The sequence below is a fragment of the Leucopleurus acutus genome, assembly GCF_964270905.1.
Source record: "Leucopleurus acutus genome assembly, chromosome: 9".
Classification (NCBI taxonomy): domain Eukaryota; kingdom Metazoa; phylum Chordata; class Mammalia; order Artiodactyla; family Delphinidae; genus Leucopleurus; species Leucopleurus acutus.
Window position 1 is genome coordinate 12,825,325 of NC_139144.1, and position 14,216 is coordinate 12,839,540.

Below are 14,216 nucleotides of genomic sequence, written 5' to 3' on the forward strand. Positions count from 1 at the left end.
GTGAGGAGGCTGGGGTCAAGCATGTTAGCCCATTGAAGGCTTGAGAAGCCCCAGGAGAAAGACCATAGGATGGCTGAGGCCTCCACGCCAGCCCCCCTGGCTGGCGGCCCAGCTCCGAGGCCCTACCCCACGGCCTTCCTGTGCCGCGTCCTACATCTGAAAGTTGGAGGCGATGTTAATAACAGCCCTTTGTCGCGGGGAGCCCTGGAGAGCCGAAGAGCGGACAGCAGAGGCTAATCCGAGGCCACCCGCAGACGCTCTTGTGCTCTGGAGCAGAGGAGCGACCAGGGTCCCAGGGCAACGCTCCCCTGTGACCTTCTTCCAGCTCCTGAACCAGCTTGTACCCCTCGACAGTGACCGGCCCGCTGCAGGACCCTGCGCTGCCCCTGGGGTCGCTCCCACATGTGCCAGCCCCCTGAGCCCTGTCAGGAGGCGAGAGCCCCCGAGGCCCTGGCTTGGGGACGTCCTTCCCGAAAGTCCTGTCTTCTCCTGCAGTCTGTCCCTGCTGCACCCAGAAAGGGGCTGAAGCTGAGGTGGGAGCCTCCAGGGTCAGCAGGTGCTGGTGCTTACACTTGAACCAGCCTCTGTCTGCCCTGGTCCACCCACCCCCAGGCCTGCTCATCCCCTTCCTGGGACCCTCAGGGCAGGACTGTAGGTGGTAGGGCGAGGTGCGCAGGCTGGAGGGTGCCGTGGGCGCTGCTGTGAACCCCGCTGGCTGCTGTGAATGTCCAGGATGTCCTAGCAGAGTCGGACTCAGCAACTTGGAACCACAAGAGCTTCCGGCCCGTGTTCCCGCGCTCTGTTCCCCTGGACCCTGACAGCTTTGGGACACGTTGAGTGAAGGAGTTGATGCTGGGCAGTGATTACCGTGAGCCCGCATGGAGTGGGATGTGGATATCCGTGAGCCTCTGAAGAGTCTAGAAAGCTCTCTGTGCCATCCGATGGCGTAGGTGGTGGAGACGGGTGGGAAGGAGAGGAGGGAACCCCGGATGACGCATCCCGGGGCCCAGTGACGCGGGTCACCTGGGGACAATGGGTCCTTGCCCTTGTCCAATGCAGCCGCGGACCCCCACCTCCCTTTGGAAGAATAGAAGCCCCTGGAGAGGAGACAACTGCTGGGGTCCTGAGTGTCGTGTTGGACGGAGGCTGGAGGAGGGAAGCGAGAACAGCAGCGAGGATGACAGGCCAGGTGCCCAGCTCTGTGGGCAGGCAGCGGGGAGGGGCCGGCAGCTGGGGTTTCCTCTCTTCCGTGGCCTCTCCCTGGGAACACCCCCCAACCCTTTTCACACATGGGAAACAGACTCAGAGAACAAGACTTGGTCCCGTTCAGGGCCCTGTGTCCAGTGTCCCAGTGGCCACCTGAGCCCGGCCCATAGGCGAGCCTGCCACACCCCAGCTTGACGACGTTGGTTTGGGTTCACTGCTGGGTTAGCCTGGAAGGAACAGGAGCCTGGGCAGCCCCTGACCCTGTGGAGCCAACAGCTGGACAGCCAGGATGGGACGTGGGAGCTGCCCCTAGCCCTGCAGGCTACGGCTGTCCTCGGACCTCCTGAGGTGGGCAGCGTGGGCATCTGACCTCCCCCCCCCCCCGGGGAGGGGAGGCACTGTCTCTGGCTGGCACAGGACGCCTGACCTTTGGTCACACCCACCCGGGTGAGGACAGGCGAGGCAGCCAAGGGCAGGGGCTGCTGCCTGGACTCCCCGCAGCTGCCGTCCTCCAGCCACACCCGCACCCCCATGCTGCGTGTTCAGGAAGGTGATTCTGTAGACATGTCACCCTCTGGGGCCTGGCTACACGCACACTCCCACGCCCCGCAGCCTGTCCACCCGGATCCTGTGGGCATCCTTCTCCCCTGGGGCCTTGGCCACAAGGGGTGGGCGTCTATGCTTCAGTGCAGAAATGGATGGTGACCCCGGGGCGGGGGCCTGACCCCAACCTGAAGCTCAGATCCCTGCTGACTGGTGTCCAGGAGCTGCTGAGTTTGGCGGAGTGTCCTGGGCAGCAGCCATGGTGGCCCACGATCTCCAGCCGGTTCCCTGACGTGTCCCAGCCTCCCATGTCCCAGGCCAGGACCCCAGCAGAGCCCTCTGCCATCCCCTCGTCCCCAGCTCTCCCTGGCCAGGTCATCCTCCAGCCAGGGTGGGCGGGGGGGGAATGCAGAAGCCCGCAGAGACCCTTGTGCAGGTGGGGTCTCCCCAGTGAACACAGCCCGCCCGGCCCCAGGGCCTAGGGGGGTCCAGTAGGCATCGGGGAGGAGAGAGCGTTCTTGAACCCCTCCATGTGCCAGGCGGTGTGGGCTTTCCACGCGGGGTTTCATGTTCGGTCCAGCCTGACCTGTCCTTACTCCTGACTTCCCGGGACGTGGCCGCACTTGTCCTAGGCCGAGCCCCAGGGAGAGGGTGGCAGCCCCTCCTCACGGCTGGGCCTCCTGTCTTCCCCCCGCCGCCCCGTCCTTCCTCTGCCCGTGCCCGGTGCCTCGCGGGTGTCCTTCTGCCGGTGACGGCACTGCTGCCGCTCGTGGCAGCTGGAGAGGGGCCAGGCGCCCACCCACGTCCCTCCGTTGCCCTTCTCCTGACTCCTCTCACCCCCCAACCGCCCCGCTCTGCTGTGAGTCACCCACAGCCAGGGAGCAGGTGGCGGCTGGGAAGGCGGCCGTCACTGTGGGGCTGTGAGGGAGGCCACCAGCCTCAGGTCCAGTCCTGGCCTTGGGGACTCTGAGCTCCTCTGGGTGCCTGTTTCTCGACCGTGCGCCCCACCCTGCAGGGTGCAGCAGGGCCCACAGACATCCTCTCCCACCTCCAAGGGCGGCATCTCCCGCCCTGCCCTCAGCTGCTACCTCTTCATTCTTGACTCAGCTCCGGCTGCCCCCACCTGGGGGTCCCTGCCTGGGAGAACTCGCCCTGTTGATGAGTTAGTTCGTGGCGGGGAAGAGCCAGTTTGAGTCTCTCTGCCATTCCACAGGGAGTTACTGAAGTCAAAGTTAACGCTTACAGTGAGTGGACAGCGCCCCCCTGTGGTCACGTGTGGCAGCGCCTGTCTCTTCCTGCCCCTTGGGGTCCCCTGACCCATCCCCTTCGCAGTGGTGGGTGCCAGCCACGGCACAGTGACAACCCCAAGCGGGCCCCTCCCCGCCTCCTGGGGGCACCTGGGGTCTGGGAGCTGCCATCCTGTGTGGGGTGTGCACCAGCGTGAGGCGTGCAGGGCTGCACGGGGCCACCTCCTTTCCCGGGTCACCCGGCGCCACACCTCGGGGACCCCCAGAGTGCAGGGTGGGCCTGCACAGAGATCAAGGCAGAATCACCCAGAAGCTTCCAGGTCCCGCGTTGCTGGGGCACGGGCCACAGAGCTGAGGGTCTGGGGCCTCAGGGGCTGTGACAGGAGCTCAGGCGGGTGACAGCTGGTGATGGCAGGTCCAGTGTCGCTGGTGTCTTTGAGTAAAGTGCTTTTTGTTTTGTTTGATAAGCGCTTTTATAGAGTATAAGTGAATGCCGTGTTTTATCGATGGGGTGTTTCTCTGCTAGGAGAAATAAATAGCTTGTTTCTGCCTCTGCCGGCCCCCTCGCGGGAGCAGGTGTAAGTGTCGCGTGCACGTCAGGTTGCCCCAGACGCAAGACCGTCGCTTTTTTGGCTACAGGCCCGCAGGCACTTAGGCTGGTCTCCATGTGGGGTGTGGATCTGTCAGGCACCCGAGCATTTAAGAGACGGCTGAACTCAGGGGTTCCCTAGAGCTTCACATCAGAGGGGGTGTGAGAACCGAGTCTGTGCCCGCATGAATGGCACGCTCCTCCAAAGCCCCACTCTGGCGCCCCCTTGAGTCTCCTTCAGGCAGCACCATCCCCCGCACCCCGACTCCGCTGTCCTCAGGGATCACGTCACTGCTGCACTTGCTCCTTGGGACCCAGAACCAGTGTCCCATGGGTCCCCGGGACACGGTCAGTGCTGGCCTTGGGTCTGTGGCGGGGAGGAGGGCGGAGAGGTCTCGCCTTGACAGGGTGGGGTTCTGGAGGCTGGCGGGGAGCTTAGCTTGTGCCCTCATTCCCTGGCTCCCCATTTTTCCATGTCCTATTTCAGAGGTCGCCCTCAGACCCCAGAGGCAGGGCACGTGAGGGGTGATGCAGGGACCGACCCTGGAAAGGGGGCCCAACACCCTCTGGGGACAGGATGCACGGGGGTGTCAGTGGGGCGGGTTCTCGGGGCTCACGCGTCCTTGCGTTCAAACCTGCACAGGTGTGGCTCACGTTCCGAGACACGTCCCGATGTTCCGTAACAAAACGCCAGCCGACGTGGTAGCAGGGCCACGAGCAACAGGTGCCTGGGCCTCAGGGCAGCTCCGGGCACCCGGACCCTCAGGGCACCAGGCCACAGCCCTGGGAGGGCCCTTTCGAGCCTCTTGGCTGGGCTCGAGGCACCGTGGCCTCCACAGCCCTGGCAGGTGCCTGGTTGGCCCCTCCTGGGGTCACCCGCTGCCTGCCCATCACTGCGGTGGGCAGGGCAGGGTCTGGCTGCGCAGGAGGACTCTTGGGACCTCCCTCAGGAGGGGGTGCTGGGCTGGGGTGCCCGGGGTGCTGATGGGTCCTGGGTGGGATGGGCAGCCTTTTGACTGCCTTCTCTCCACGGGCCTGCTTGGTGGTCACTGCTGTGGTCTTCTGAGTCCAGGCAGGTCCCTGAGGCCAGGGCCCCGGGAAGGAGGGAGGCTGGCAGGGATGAGTAGGTGCGGCAGTTCTGAGAGGTCACAGGGCTTGCTCGGGGTTGCTGGCCGGTCCCACATCCTGCTGTCCGCTGGGGGACGCGGTGGGGTGGAGGTGTCCTCCCAGGTTCCCACTGGTGGTTTAGAGCCAGGACACACTTCCTGCCAACCAGACTGGGTTAAATTAAACCCACCATGTCTATGGTGGGTTTTACGGTGTTCATTTGGACATTCAGAAATGATGCCTCAACTTTGTAGAAAGAAAATCATAGGATGCAGGCAGAGTTAGGATGCTGGATTCTTCCTCACATGGCCACGTGCTGGGCCCGCGATGGGCCTCCTGGGCCGGAGAGGGACAGCCTCCTCCTCCAGCCCCTCTTGTGGCTTCTGGTTCTCATCTGAGGTCATGGAATATCAGCTTAGATTTTTAATTCCAGGGCAAATGTTACCATAGCGGGTTTTATGACACACCCTCATCATATTTAACTAGTGGCTTTGTGCTCCCTGGAGACAGGATCAAACTTCTAAAAAAAAAACAATATTTTTCCCTATGATAAAAGTAACACAAGATTGTTGTCCAATTTGGGGAAAAAAATATAAAGAATAAAAATTACCCGTAATTCTGCCACCCAGAGTGAAGCAATTACTATCTTGATGTGATGTACACACTTGGACTCTTACCAGCTCGGACCACGTGTTGTGATGCAGAGTTTCAGAGCTGCTCTCTGGCTGAGTGCTGCTGGGCCCAATATGGAAAGGGGACAGCCGGGAGTGTCAGTGACCTGCGTGGCCGTGGGGTGGACACCAGCACCTGGGCTGGGCAGCCTGGTGTCTCTTCTTTTTTAACATCTTTATTGGAGTAGAATTGCTTTACAATGGTGTGTTAGTTTCTGCTTTATAACAAAGTGAATCAGCTATACGTATACATATATCCCCATATCCCCTCCCTATCCTACCCCTCTAGGTGGTCACAAAGCACAGAGCTGATCTCCCTGTGCTATGCGGCAGCTTCCCACTAGCTACCTATTTCACATTTGGTAGTGTGTATATGTCCATGCCACTCTCTCACTTTGTCCCAGCTTCTCCTTCCCCCTCCCCGTGTCCTCAAGTCCATTCTCTACATCTGCATCTTTATTCCTGTCCTGCCCCTAGGTTCATCGGAAACTTTTTTTTTTTTTAGTATGTGTTATACTAAAATATATATAAGTGTTAGCTTACGGTATTTATTTTTCTCTTTCTGACTTACTTCACTCTGCATGACAGACTCTAGGTCCATCCACCTCACTACAAATAGTTCAATTTCGTTTCTTTTTATGGCTGAGTAATGGTGTCTCTTCTCGACCCCAAACAAATAATTTATCCCCCCGAACATGCCTCGGAGTAGGTCCAGATTTTTTGGATGAGGCTCTCTGTCCTTGGTGACAAGATTCAGTAAAAACATATAGTTGTTTGTTATCTGCTTTCCAAAGATGGAGTCCCACATGGATTTTTCTCCCGGTTTTTATCTATGACTGCAGTCAGGCAGTTTTTCCAGAGAAAACTACCCCTGCTCCCACCGCCTCATAGCCTCCTGTCTCTCTCTGACCTCAGCCTTCCTCTGGCCCCATCTGCATGAGGGTAAGCTGCTCAGGTGCCGTCCACATCAGGAGGAATCTGCTGTGACATTATGGGGACAGGAACAAAATTGGAACGTAGACTGTGGGTTAGATTGAGTATCGTATCTGCACTGGATTTAGTGAGTGGGGTAACTGCCCTGAGATTATGTAAGAGAACGTCCTTGTTCTTATGAAACACACCGAGTGTTATCTGGTAGAAGGACACCGAATGCGGGGCTTACTTTCACATGCTTCAGAGGAGCTAAGTGTATGTATAGGAAGGACAGAGATACAGAAGTGCGGTCCAATAGTACTTTGTACTATTCTTGCAACTTTAAGTTTGAAAAATGTTCAGAATGATAAATGTAAAAAGAAACACTATGAAAGAACAAAACAACCCACAAACCCACAACCGTGCACATCCAGCCCTTGTAATTCCACCCTGCGGGCGAGCAGTGGTCCTGGATGTTGCGAGAACCATTCCCCTGCTCTTCTCTAGAGTGGGCCTCACGTCTGTGGAAAGCCATCCGCCCCCCAGCTGGTTATGCTGACTGTTGCCTGTTTTGGAGCTTCATACAGACGGAAAAGTGAAAGCCACCCCGCTTGTGTTCTTTTGCGGCCACTTTCCACTTATCCCTCCTAATGGTGACTCTTGGGCTGCATCTTGCCTGCTGATGCTGTAGCTGCCCCGCCCACCCTCCCCCCCAACGCCCCCCACAGGATGGGCCACAAGAGTGCTTGCTGCATTGGATGTGGAGGTGAAGGAGTGAGGGAGGGAGCAAGGGAGGGTGCGAGGGTCTGTCCCGAACGCCCGGCCCCTGCCCTGCGGTTCTGCCAGAGCCCTCCCAGGGCCAAGGGGCCTGGCAAGACAGATGGGAGCCGGGTGGGCAGCTCAGGGAGGTGTTACCATCTCCGGGAGGCTTGAGTGCTCATCCTGAGAGGAGGGAGAGCCAGCTGGATGCCCCAGGTGTTCCCAGAGAGATTCCTGTCTGCAGGCATGACTTTCCCGTTCAGGAGAGGCACATGTGTGTTTCCAGGTATGTCCGTGTTCAGGACTGTCCTGATTCTCCCAGCCTCTGTCACATGGCCCAGGGACAGCTGACCACACACTAGCCAGCGGGCTCCCTTCCTGCAGGAGGACCTGTTGGTGGCTGGGTCCTTTCCCCCCAGGCAGAGGCAGGGATGGGCTGGCAGGTCTGAGGAGCCCTGCCGAGTGGCTTTACTGCTTCTGAGAACATTCTGTAATTAGCACATTAATTGTGTCCCGCTAGTGAGGGCTGTCAGGCGTTCCCTGGTGAATCAGGCGGTCCTGTGGTCTTGTCTGGTGTATTAATGTCCTCCCCAGGCCCCTGCAGTGAAGGGCTCAGTGCAAGCAGCGGCGGGGTGGGGGGGTCCCAGGCCCCGAGCACCCCCTCCCCAGTCACTTTCCGCCCTGGAGCAGCTGCCATCCTGAATCCCCACCTTTCTTCACTGTCCGGCCGCCCGTGTGTCCGGTGCCGTGCGTGTCGGCCTCCATGTGAACGACGCGCGGTTTGGGTCCTCCTCCGTGAGCGGCTTTTTCCACTTGGCCTCACGTTGGGAGGTTGGGGTGATGTGCACACGTTGATGGGTATATTCTGTTGTGTGATTTATTTCTGCCTTCTCCTCTCAGTGGAAATGTGGTTTTTTTTACTTTTTTACTGTGACAATCTCCATCAGCTTTTAAAATCCTCCTGGCACCTCTGTTTGAAAGATAAAATTTCTGGCTGATAAGTTGCTTGGTCCTTGCGGGGGGGGGTGGCCTCTGGAACTGAGGTCCTGTGCCTCTTGGGGATGGGTGCAGGGACACAGGGCTGGAGTGGGGAAGGGACCAGCAACAGTCTTACCCAGGGTGACTTCTCTCTGAGGCTTTGACTCTCCTTCCTGCTGACGTTGCAATGAACACCAGGACCCATCAAAATTCAGGCCTGTGTTTTGTAGGTTTGTGCGTGGGGGTGGGGGTCAGGTTGAGCATCCTTTGCCCAGATGTCCAGCCAGAGGCCGGCCCAGGCCCATGCTGACCTGCAGCGCTGGTTGGACGCCCCCAGCGGGCCGACAGCCCTGCTCTGCCAGCCCCTCAGCCGCTTCTGAAGAGCAAATTAGGCCTCAGCAGAAAGCTCTGCAGAGTCTGGAATTAGGACAAATTAGTGAAGGATTGAATTGGTGCTGTCCGTTCTGTTGCTGAGAGATGGCATTTTCTCTTCCTGAATCACCTGGGGAAACTTTTGGCCCCGAGTGAGCACCGCTCCCATCTCCCATGGGCCTCTCACCCCAGGCACTGGGCAGCCTCTTCCAGCTCAACACTGCCAGCCAGGGATCAGGATGGGGGTGGGGGGCACAACGTGACGTGTGCCCTGGGCAGGCAGCGGTCACCCGGGTGGGCACTGAGGGAGGTGGTGGCCAGGTCCTCCTGGCCGTGAGTCTCGTGGTTGGCAGTCTGTCCAGCATGCAGTCGAGGGGCACAGGGTGTCACTGGCTGCAGGGCCACAAGGTGATACCATGTCCCTTTTTGTCCCCAGATCACCAGAAGCTGGAGAGAGAGGCTCGAATCTGCCGTCTTCTGAAGCATTCCAACATCGGTGAGTAGCCCTCGGGATAGGGGTCCCAGCTCTCCCATACAGCCAGCAGGGGGACCCCAAAGGCGTCCGTCCCTTTCCTTCTCCATTGAAGTATCCCACCCTCAGGCCCCTGGAAACATCTCCTCCTCCTGACCCGGAGGGATTCCTGCAGGGACTTTGGGGCAACCCTCTGGGGGAGGTCAAGGCTGGACTCCTCCTGGACGGGTCCCTGCCCATCACTCTGTAAGTCTGATCCATGATTCTGGTGAAAACACACAGGGGCCTCACGTTCCATGGCTTCAGAAAAGCCACAAGACGGCCTGATTACAGAGAAAAAAGTTTGGAAACCGAAGACCACACCAGGCACAGCCCCAGCCTGAGGTCTGAGGTCTGATTCTGGAGAACCTCTGCCGTCCCCCCAGCCCGGGGCCCCTGGAACTGCCATCTGGGGCGGGGATCAGCTGCCCCTTGGGGGCACGTGGAGCCCCAGGAGCCCAGGTCTTGGCCTCAGGGAGTGTGGGTGCCCTGCCCACGGTAGGCCCCTTCCTTTTGAAACCCCAGACTGAGTAGGGACTCAGTCCAGACACAAGCGTAGGAGCTGCTGGGACCCCAGACCCCAGAAGCTGGTGCAGATCTCCCGGGGCCTGTCAGCCTCCGCCTGCCCGCCTCAGCCGTGAGCGGCCCCTGTCCGCATAGCACAGCTGCCTGTCCTTCTGCACCTCTGGTCCCTTTAGGGACTCCTGAGGAACGCAGGACCCAGCCCTTGACCACACTGGGAAGCAGCCGGGTGGCACGGGGGGAGGGCGGGCCCGCGTTCTCAGAGGCACCCAGGGAGCTCATCAGGGAGGATTCCTGGGCACTCTTGCCCGTGCGCTGACTCAGCTGTGCCGGGATGGCGCCCAGGACTCTGTCTAAAAGGGACGCCAGGCTGTGCTCAGCAGCCACGTCCGTGCCCCTCGCAGGGCAGGGCCTTGGCCGTGGGGCCAGGAGGGCCGCAGGGGGGCTTGGGGGTCCTCGGAGCTGGTTGTGGGAGCTGCTGCCTCCCTGGCTGTGGCCCCTGCAGGCTGCTGGCTCTTCTGCAGCTGGCCCAGCCCGGGCGCAAGGTGCAGGGCAAGGCAGATCTCCCGTTTCTGGGGGGGGCCTTTGGTGTCGGCCCCAGGGCTGCCGCCGCCCCTCGTGCCTGGGCCCATACTCTTTCTAACCACGGACTCTCAAGGCTGAGACTGTTGGAATCACAGTGCGCAGATTCCTGACCTGCCCCCCCGGGAAAGCCTGGCTTGGAGGCCTAGAGTGGGCCCAGGAATCGGAATCTGAGCCAGCCTGATGGGTGATTCTGAGGTGGGAGTCCACAGGGACCCCAGCCCCCTCTTCACTGGGCTGGGGCGCGTTTGGCAAAAGGCTGTTGCCCCTCTGCCCGTCCAGGTCCAGGCGCCCGAGGACCCTCTCTCTTGGTGCTCCTGGCTGGTGCCACCGCACCGCCAGCTCTACCCACACCCCTTCCCATGCCAGCTCCCTCCCCTGTGTCCGCTGAGCGCCCATCAAGTGTGGGTCCGCCATTCTGAGTGATTTTCAGGAATCCTCTTACTAGGGAGAAGACCCAGGTGTTCTTGGGTTGGTGTTCGGGGCCAATTCTTCAACAAGAAGCCCCCCTGCCCTGCCTGCATACCCCGTGTGGTTCTGGGTGCGTTCTGAGTGGTCCCTGGAGTCCGCCTAGGGGGCTTATTCTAGAACACAGGGGAGGCAGAGCTGAGACTGTGGGGTTCAGCTGAACATTCTCTGTAGACTCAGGAGGGGCTCTCTGAGGAGTGAGTAGTGGGGGAGACTTTTGGGGGAGGTGAGGGGAGCCCCTTGCTCTGTGGCCTGTGTCTACCCAGCCCCATCTCTGAAAAGAAGTGTTCCCAGCCCCTCACCCCCGGGTGAGGAAGCAGGACCACATTCAGATAGAGGCGGGGTAGGGCCTCTGGGAGGGGCTCCCCTTCCTGTCCTGGCTCACTCAGGAAGCAGTTGTGCTTAGGGCGTGGGCAGGGGAGGAGCCTCAGTTTGCCCGTCTGGAAAGTGGAGATGCTGCTACCTTCCTCACAGGGACCCCCCCCCCGCGAGGACCCGAGAGGGTTCCCCTGGAGAGCCGGGCGTGAGCTGTGAAAGCCCTCCTTTCCGAGGCAGTGTGCTGAGGTTCAGAGCTCAGAGATCTGGACTCGGACCCCACCTTTCCCCTCAAAAGCCACAGCAGCCACTGAACTGCTTTGAGGCACAGTCTCCTTGTTTGTGGACTAGGCGTGTTTCACAAGTGTGTCAGCCGTCCAGGCTTGGCAACTAACTACCCCAAAATGCAAACAACAAGCGTTGATTTTCTCTGTTTCTGTGGATTCAAGAGCAGTTCAGCTGGGTGATTGGGGCAGCCACCTAGTTTGTGGGATCGGTGCAAAATGAAAATGTGGGGACTTTTTTCAAAAATTATTATGAATTTCAAAACAGCAACAGCAGGGCAGGGCCCTCTTGAGCCTGGGGCCTGGGGCAGCTACACAGGTGGCTTGGCCATGAGCTGGCCCTGCCCAGGGCTCCAGAGACAGACAGAGACAGACAGAGACAGAGACAGACAGAAAGAAAAAGAGAGACAGAGAGAGGCCGAGACAGAGATTGAGACAGACAGACAGAGACAGACAGACAGAGATGGAGAGGGAAGGAGAACAAGGAACACAGTGCCTTTTCTTCCCCAAATTGTGGTAAAACATACGTAACAATATTTATCAGTTTAACTATTTTTAAGTGTACAGTTCTGTGGCATTAAGTACATTCACAATGTTATGTAACCATCGCCCTCATCTGTACTCAAAACTTTTTCATCACCCCCAGGGGAAACTCTGCATTCATTAAACACTACCCCGCCCCCACTGCCCCCAGCACCTGGCACCCACCATTCTACTTTCTGTCTCTATGAATTTGACACCCTGGGAACCTCATCGATGTGGGGACCATACAGCATTTGTCTTTTGGGAACGGGCTTATTTCACTGAGCCTCATGTCCTCAAGGGTCATCCGTGTTGTAGCAGGTGTCAGAATTTCCTTCCTTTTTAAGGCTGAATTATATTCCACTGTGTGTATATTCCACATTGTGTTTATCTCTTCATCCATCAGTGGAACTTGGCCTGTTAGCTATCGTGACTAATGCCGCCACGAACATGGGTGTCCAAGTCTCTGCTTTCAGTCCTTTGCGGGTATACCTCGCAGTGGATTCTTGGAGCATATGGTGGTTCTGTGTTTAATTTTTGAAGTTATGATCCAGTCTGGGAGGGGTCAGGCTGTCACCCTGCCTTATTCTGTTTGTTTGGAGGCCACACACGAGAGTGGAGGAGCCAAGCTCCCCTCTTAAAGGAGGCCCAGCAGAGCGTGTAAATACTTCTCCCCATCAGCACGACGGCAGTGGGGGCTGCTGGCTGCTGGTTGGGCTGTAGCATTAGGAGCTGGTACCCGGAGTCAGGCCCCCGGGTAGAAGCTCCCCTCCCAGGGGCTTTAGTTTCTGTTCAGAGACCAGGGGACACCTGGGCAGAGGAGACAGGTGTGGGCCGGCCTTGGCAGTGTGGGCCCGTCCCGGGAAGCAGGCCCGGGCGTCTGGGGACGGGCATGACCCACAAGGGCCCTGCTGTGGGCCATGCCCTCCACAGACACGTCTGTGCTGTACTCGACTGTCCATGAGGTTGGCTCCCTCCACCCGGGGACTCAGGAATCCCCTCGTCAGCGCATATTTACGGGCACCTACCCCGTGCCAGCGGGAGGCTTGGCCGAGGGCAAGGCTGCCTCCACCCTCACCTCACTGGTGGGCTGTAGCCACCTCAAGAGGTTGCTGCTCAGCACGTGAGGGTGTCCCAGACTTCCCACACTGCCCCCAGGGACTGCGGGTGACAGAGATTAAGCAGTGCCCGTGGCAGGCAGAATCTTCCACAGCCTTGTTAGAATGGGCCCCATCGGGCGGTGAGCAGACCCCGTCGGCCTTGACTCAGAAGGCAGCCCCCAGCCTACCTCCAGCCTCCCTTCAGCCTCCCTCAGCCTCCCTCAGCCTCCTTCCAGCCTCCCCTCAGCCTCCCTCAGCCTCTCTCCAGCCTTCCCTCAGCCTCCTTCCAGTCTCCCCTCAGCCTCCTTCCAGCCTCCCTCAGCCTCCTTCCAGCCTCCCCTCAGCCTCCCTCAGCCTCCATCCAGCCTCCCTCAACCTCTCTCCACCTCCCCTCAGCCTCCCTCAGCCTCCTTCCAACCTCCCCTCAGCCTACCTCAGCCTCCTTCCAGCCTCCCTCAGCCTCCATCCAGCCTCCCTCAGCCTCTCTCCACCTCCCCTCAGCCTCCCTCAGCCTCCTTCCAGCCTCCCCTCAGCCTACCTCAGCCTCCTTCCAGCCTCCTTCCAGCCTCCCCTCAGCCTCCTTCCAGCCTCCCTCAGCCTCTCTCCAGCCTCCCCTCAGCCTCCCTCAGCCTCCCCTCAGCCTCCCTCAGCCTCCTTCCAGCCTCCCCTCAGCCTCCCTTTAGCCTCTCTCTGGCTTCCCCCCAGCTTCCCCTGAGCCCCCCGTCAGCCTCCTCTCTGCACACTGACCCTTTCTCTCCTGGGCCCGGCTCATTGGTGGCAAATTCCCACCTCCTGGTTTCTGGGGCTGGAACTGCCTTCCCTTGCAGGATGGTCCAGCCAGGAGCTGGGCGGGTGGGCACCACGGGGGACAATGGCCCTGCAAGGACTTCCTGCTGAGATGAGGAGGCCAGTGCAGGAGGGGAAGGTGAAAGGTTTCCAGTCTCCAAACGCTCAGGGCCCATGCTGTCATTCCTCAGCTCTTCCTTCCCAAAGCCCATCATATGATAGTTCGCAGGGCCCTACCCTCCCTCACAGCACGAGGGACCAGGGAGGGGTTCAGGCACAGCTTTGGAAGGGCAGAAGGACCCCCCACCGAGAGCCCCCTGGCCTGGGACTCGGGGTCCTGTCCCTGGAGGAGCTGTGGCCCCAGCAGCAGGAGGCGCATCCTTGGGCTCCCCCGACCCCCTCGTCCCCCTGACCCAGTGCTCCCAGGCCAGACTCTTTCAGGTATTACTGGGACTTTATCTGCCGCCTCTGTATGCCACCCGCAGTGTTATTTACTTACTGTTATTTAAGTAAAATAGATTCTATGACAATTCTTTTCTTGACTTCACTGCCTGTGAAATCACGGGTCTGATGTGCTAGGTAGGTTTTCTTCTAAACCATTAAAGTAACGCATAACTATTTTTTAAATGTTAAAACTGTTTAACTAAAAGGAGTGTCTGTGCCCACGTGGCCTTGACTCCCATGCAGAACCCCCAGTGTCTCACAGGGTGAGGCCCAGGGCCCTGCCAGCAGGACCTGGGAA

At 59.3% G+C, this 14,216-nt stretch overlaps 1 protein-coding gene across 2 annotated transcripts in view; it reads left to right on the plus strand.

Moving 5' to 3' along the window:
- Window positions 1-14,216, plus strand: part of CAMK2B (calcium/calmodulin dependent protein kinase II beta) — a 95,235-nt gene that overhangs the window by 43,309 nt on the left and 37,710 nt on the right. For both annotated transcript variants that reach the window (XM_082846069.1, XM_082846068.1), the window contains exon 3: window positions 8,821-8,880. In XM_082846069.1, the coding sequence (XP_082702195.1) occupies window positions 8,821-8,880 (60 nt within the window). The remainder of the gene's footprint in view (window positions 1-8,820; window positions 8,881-14,216) is intronic.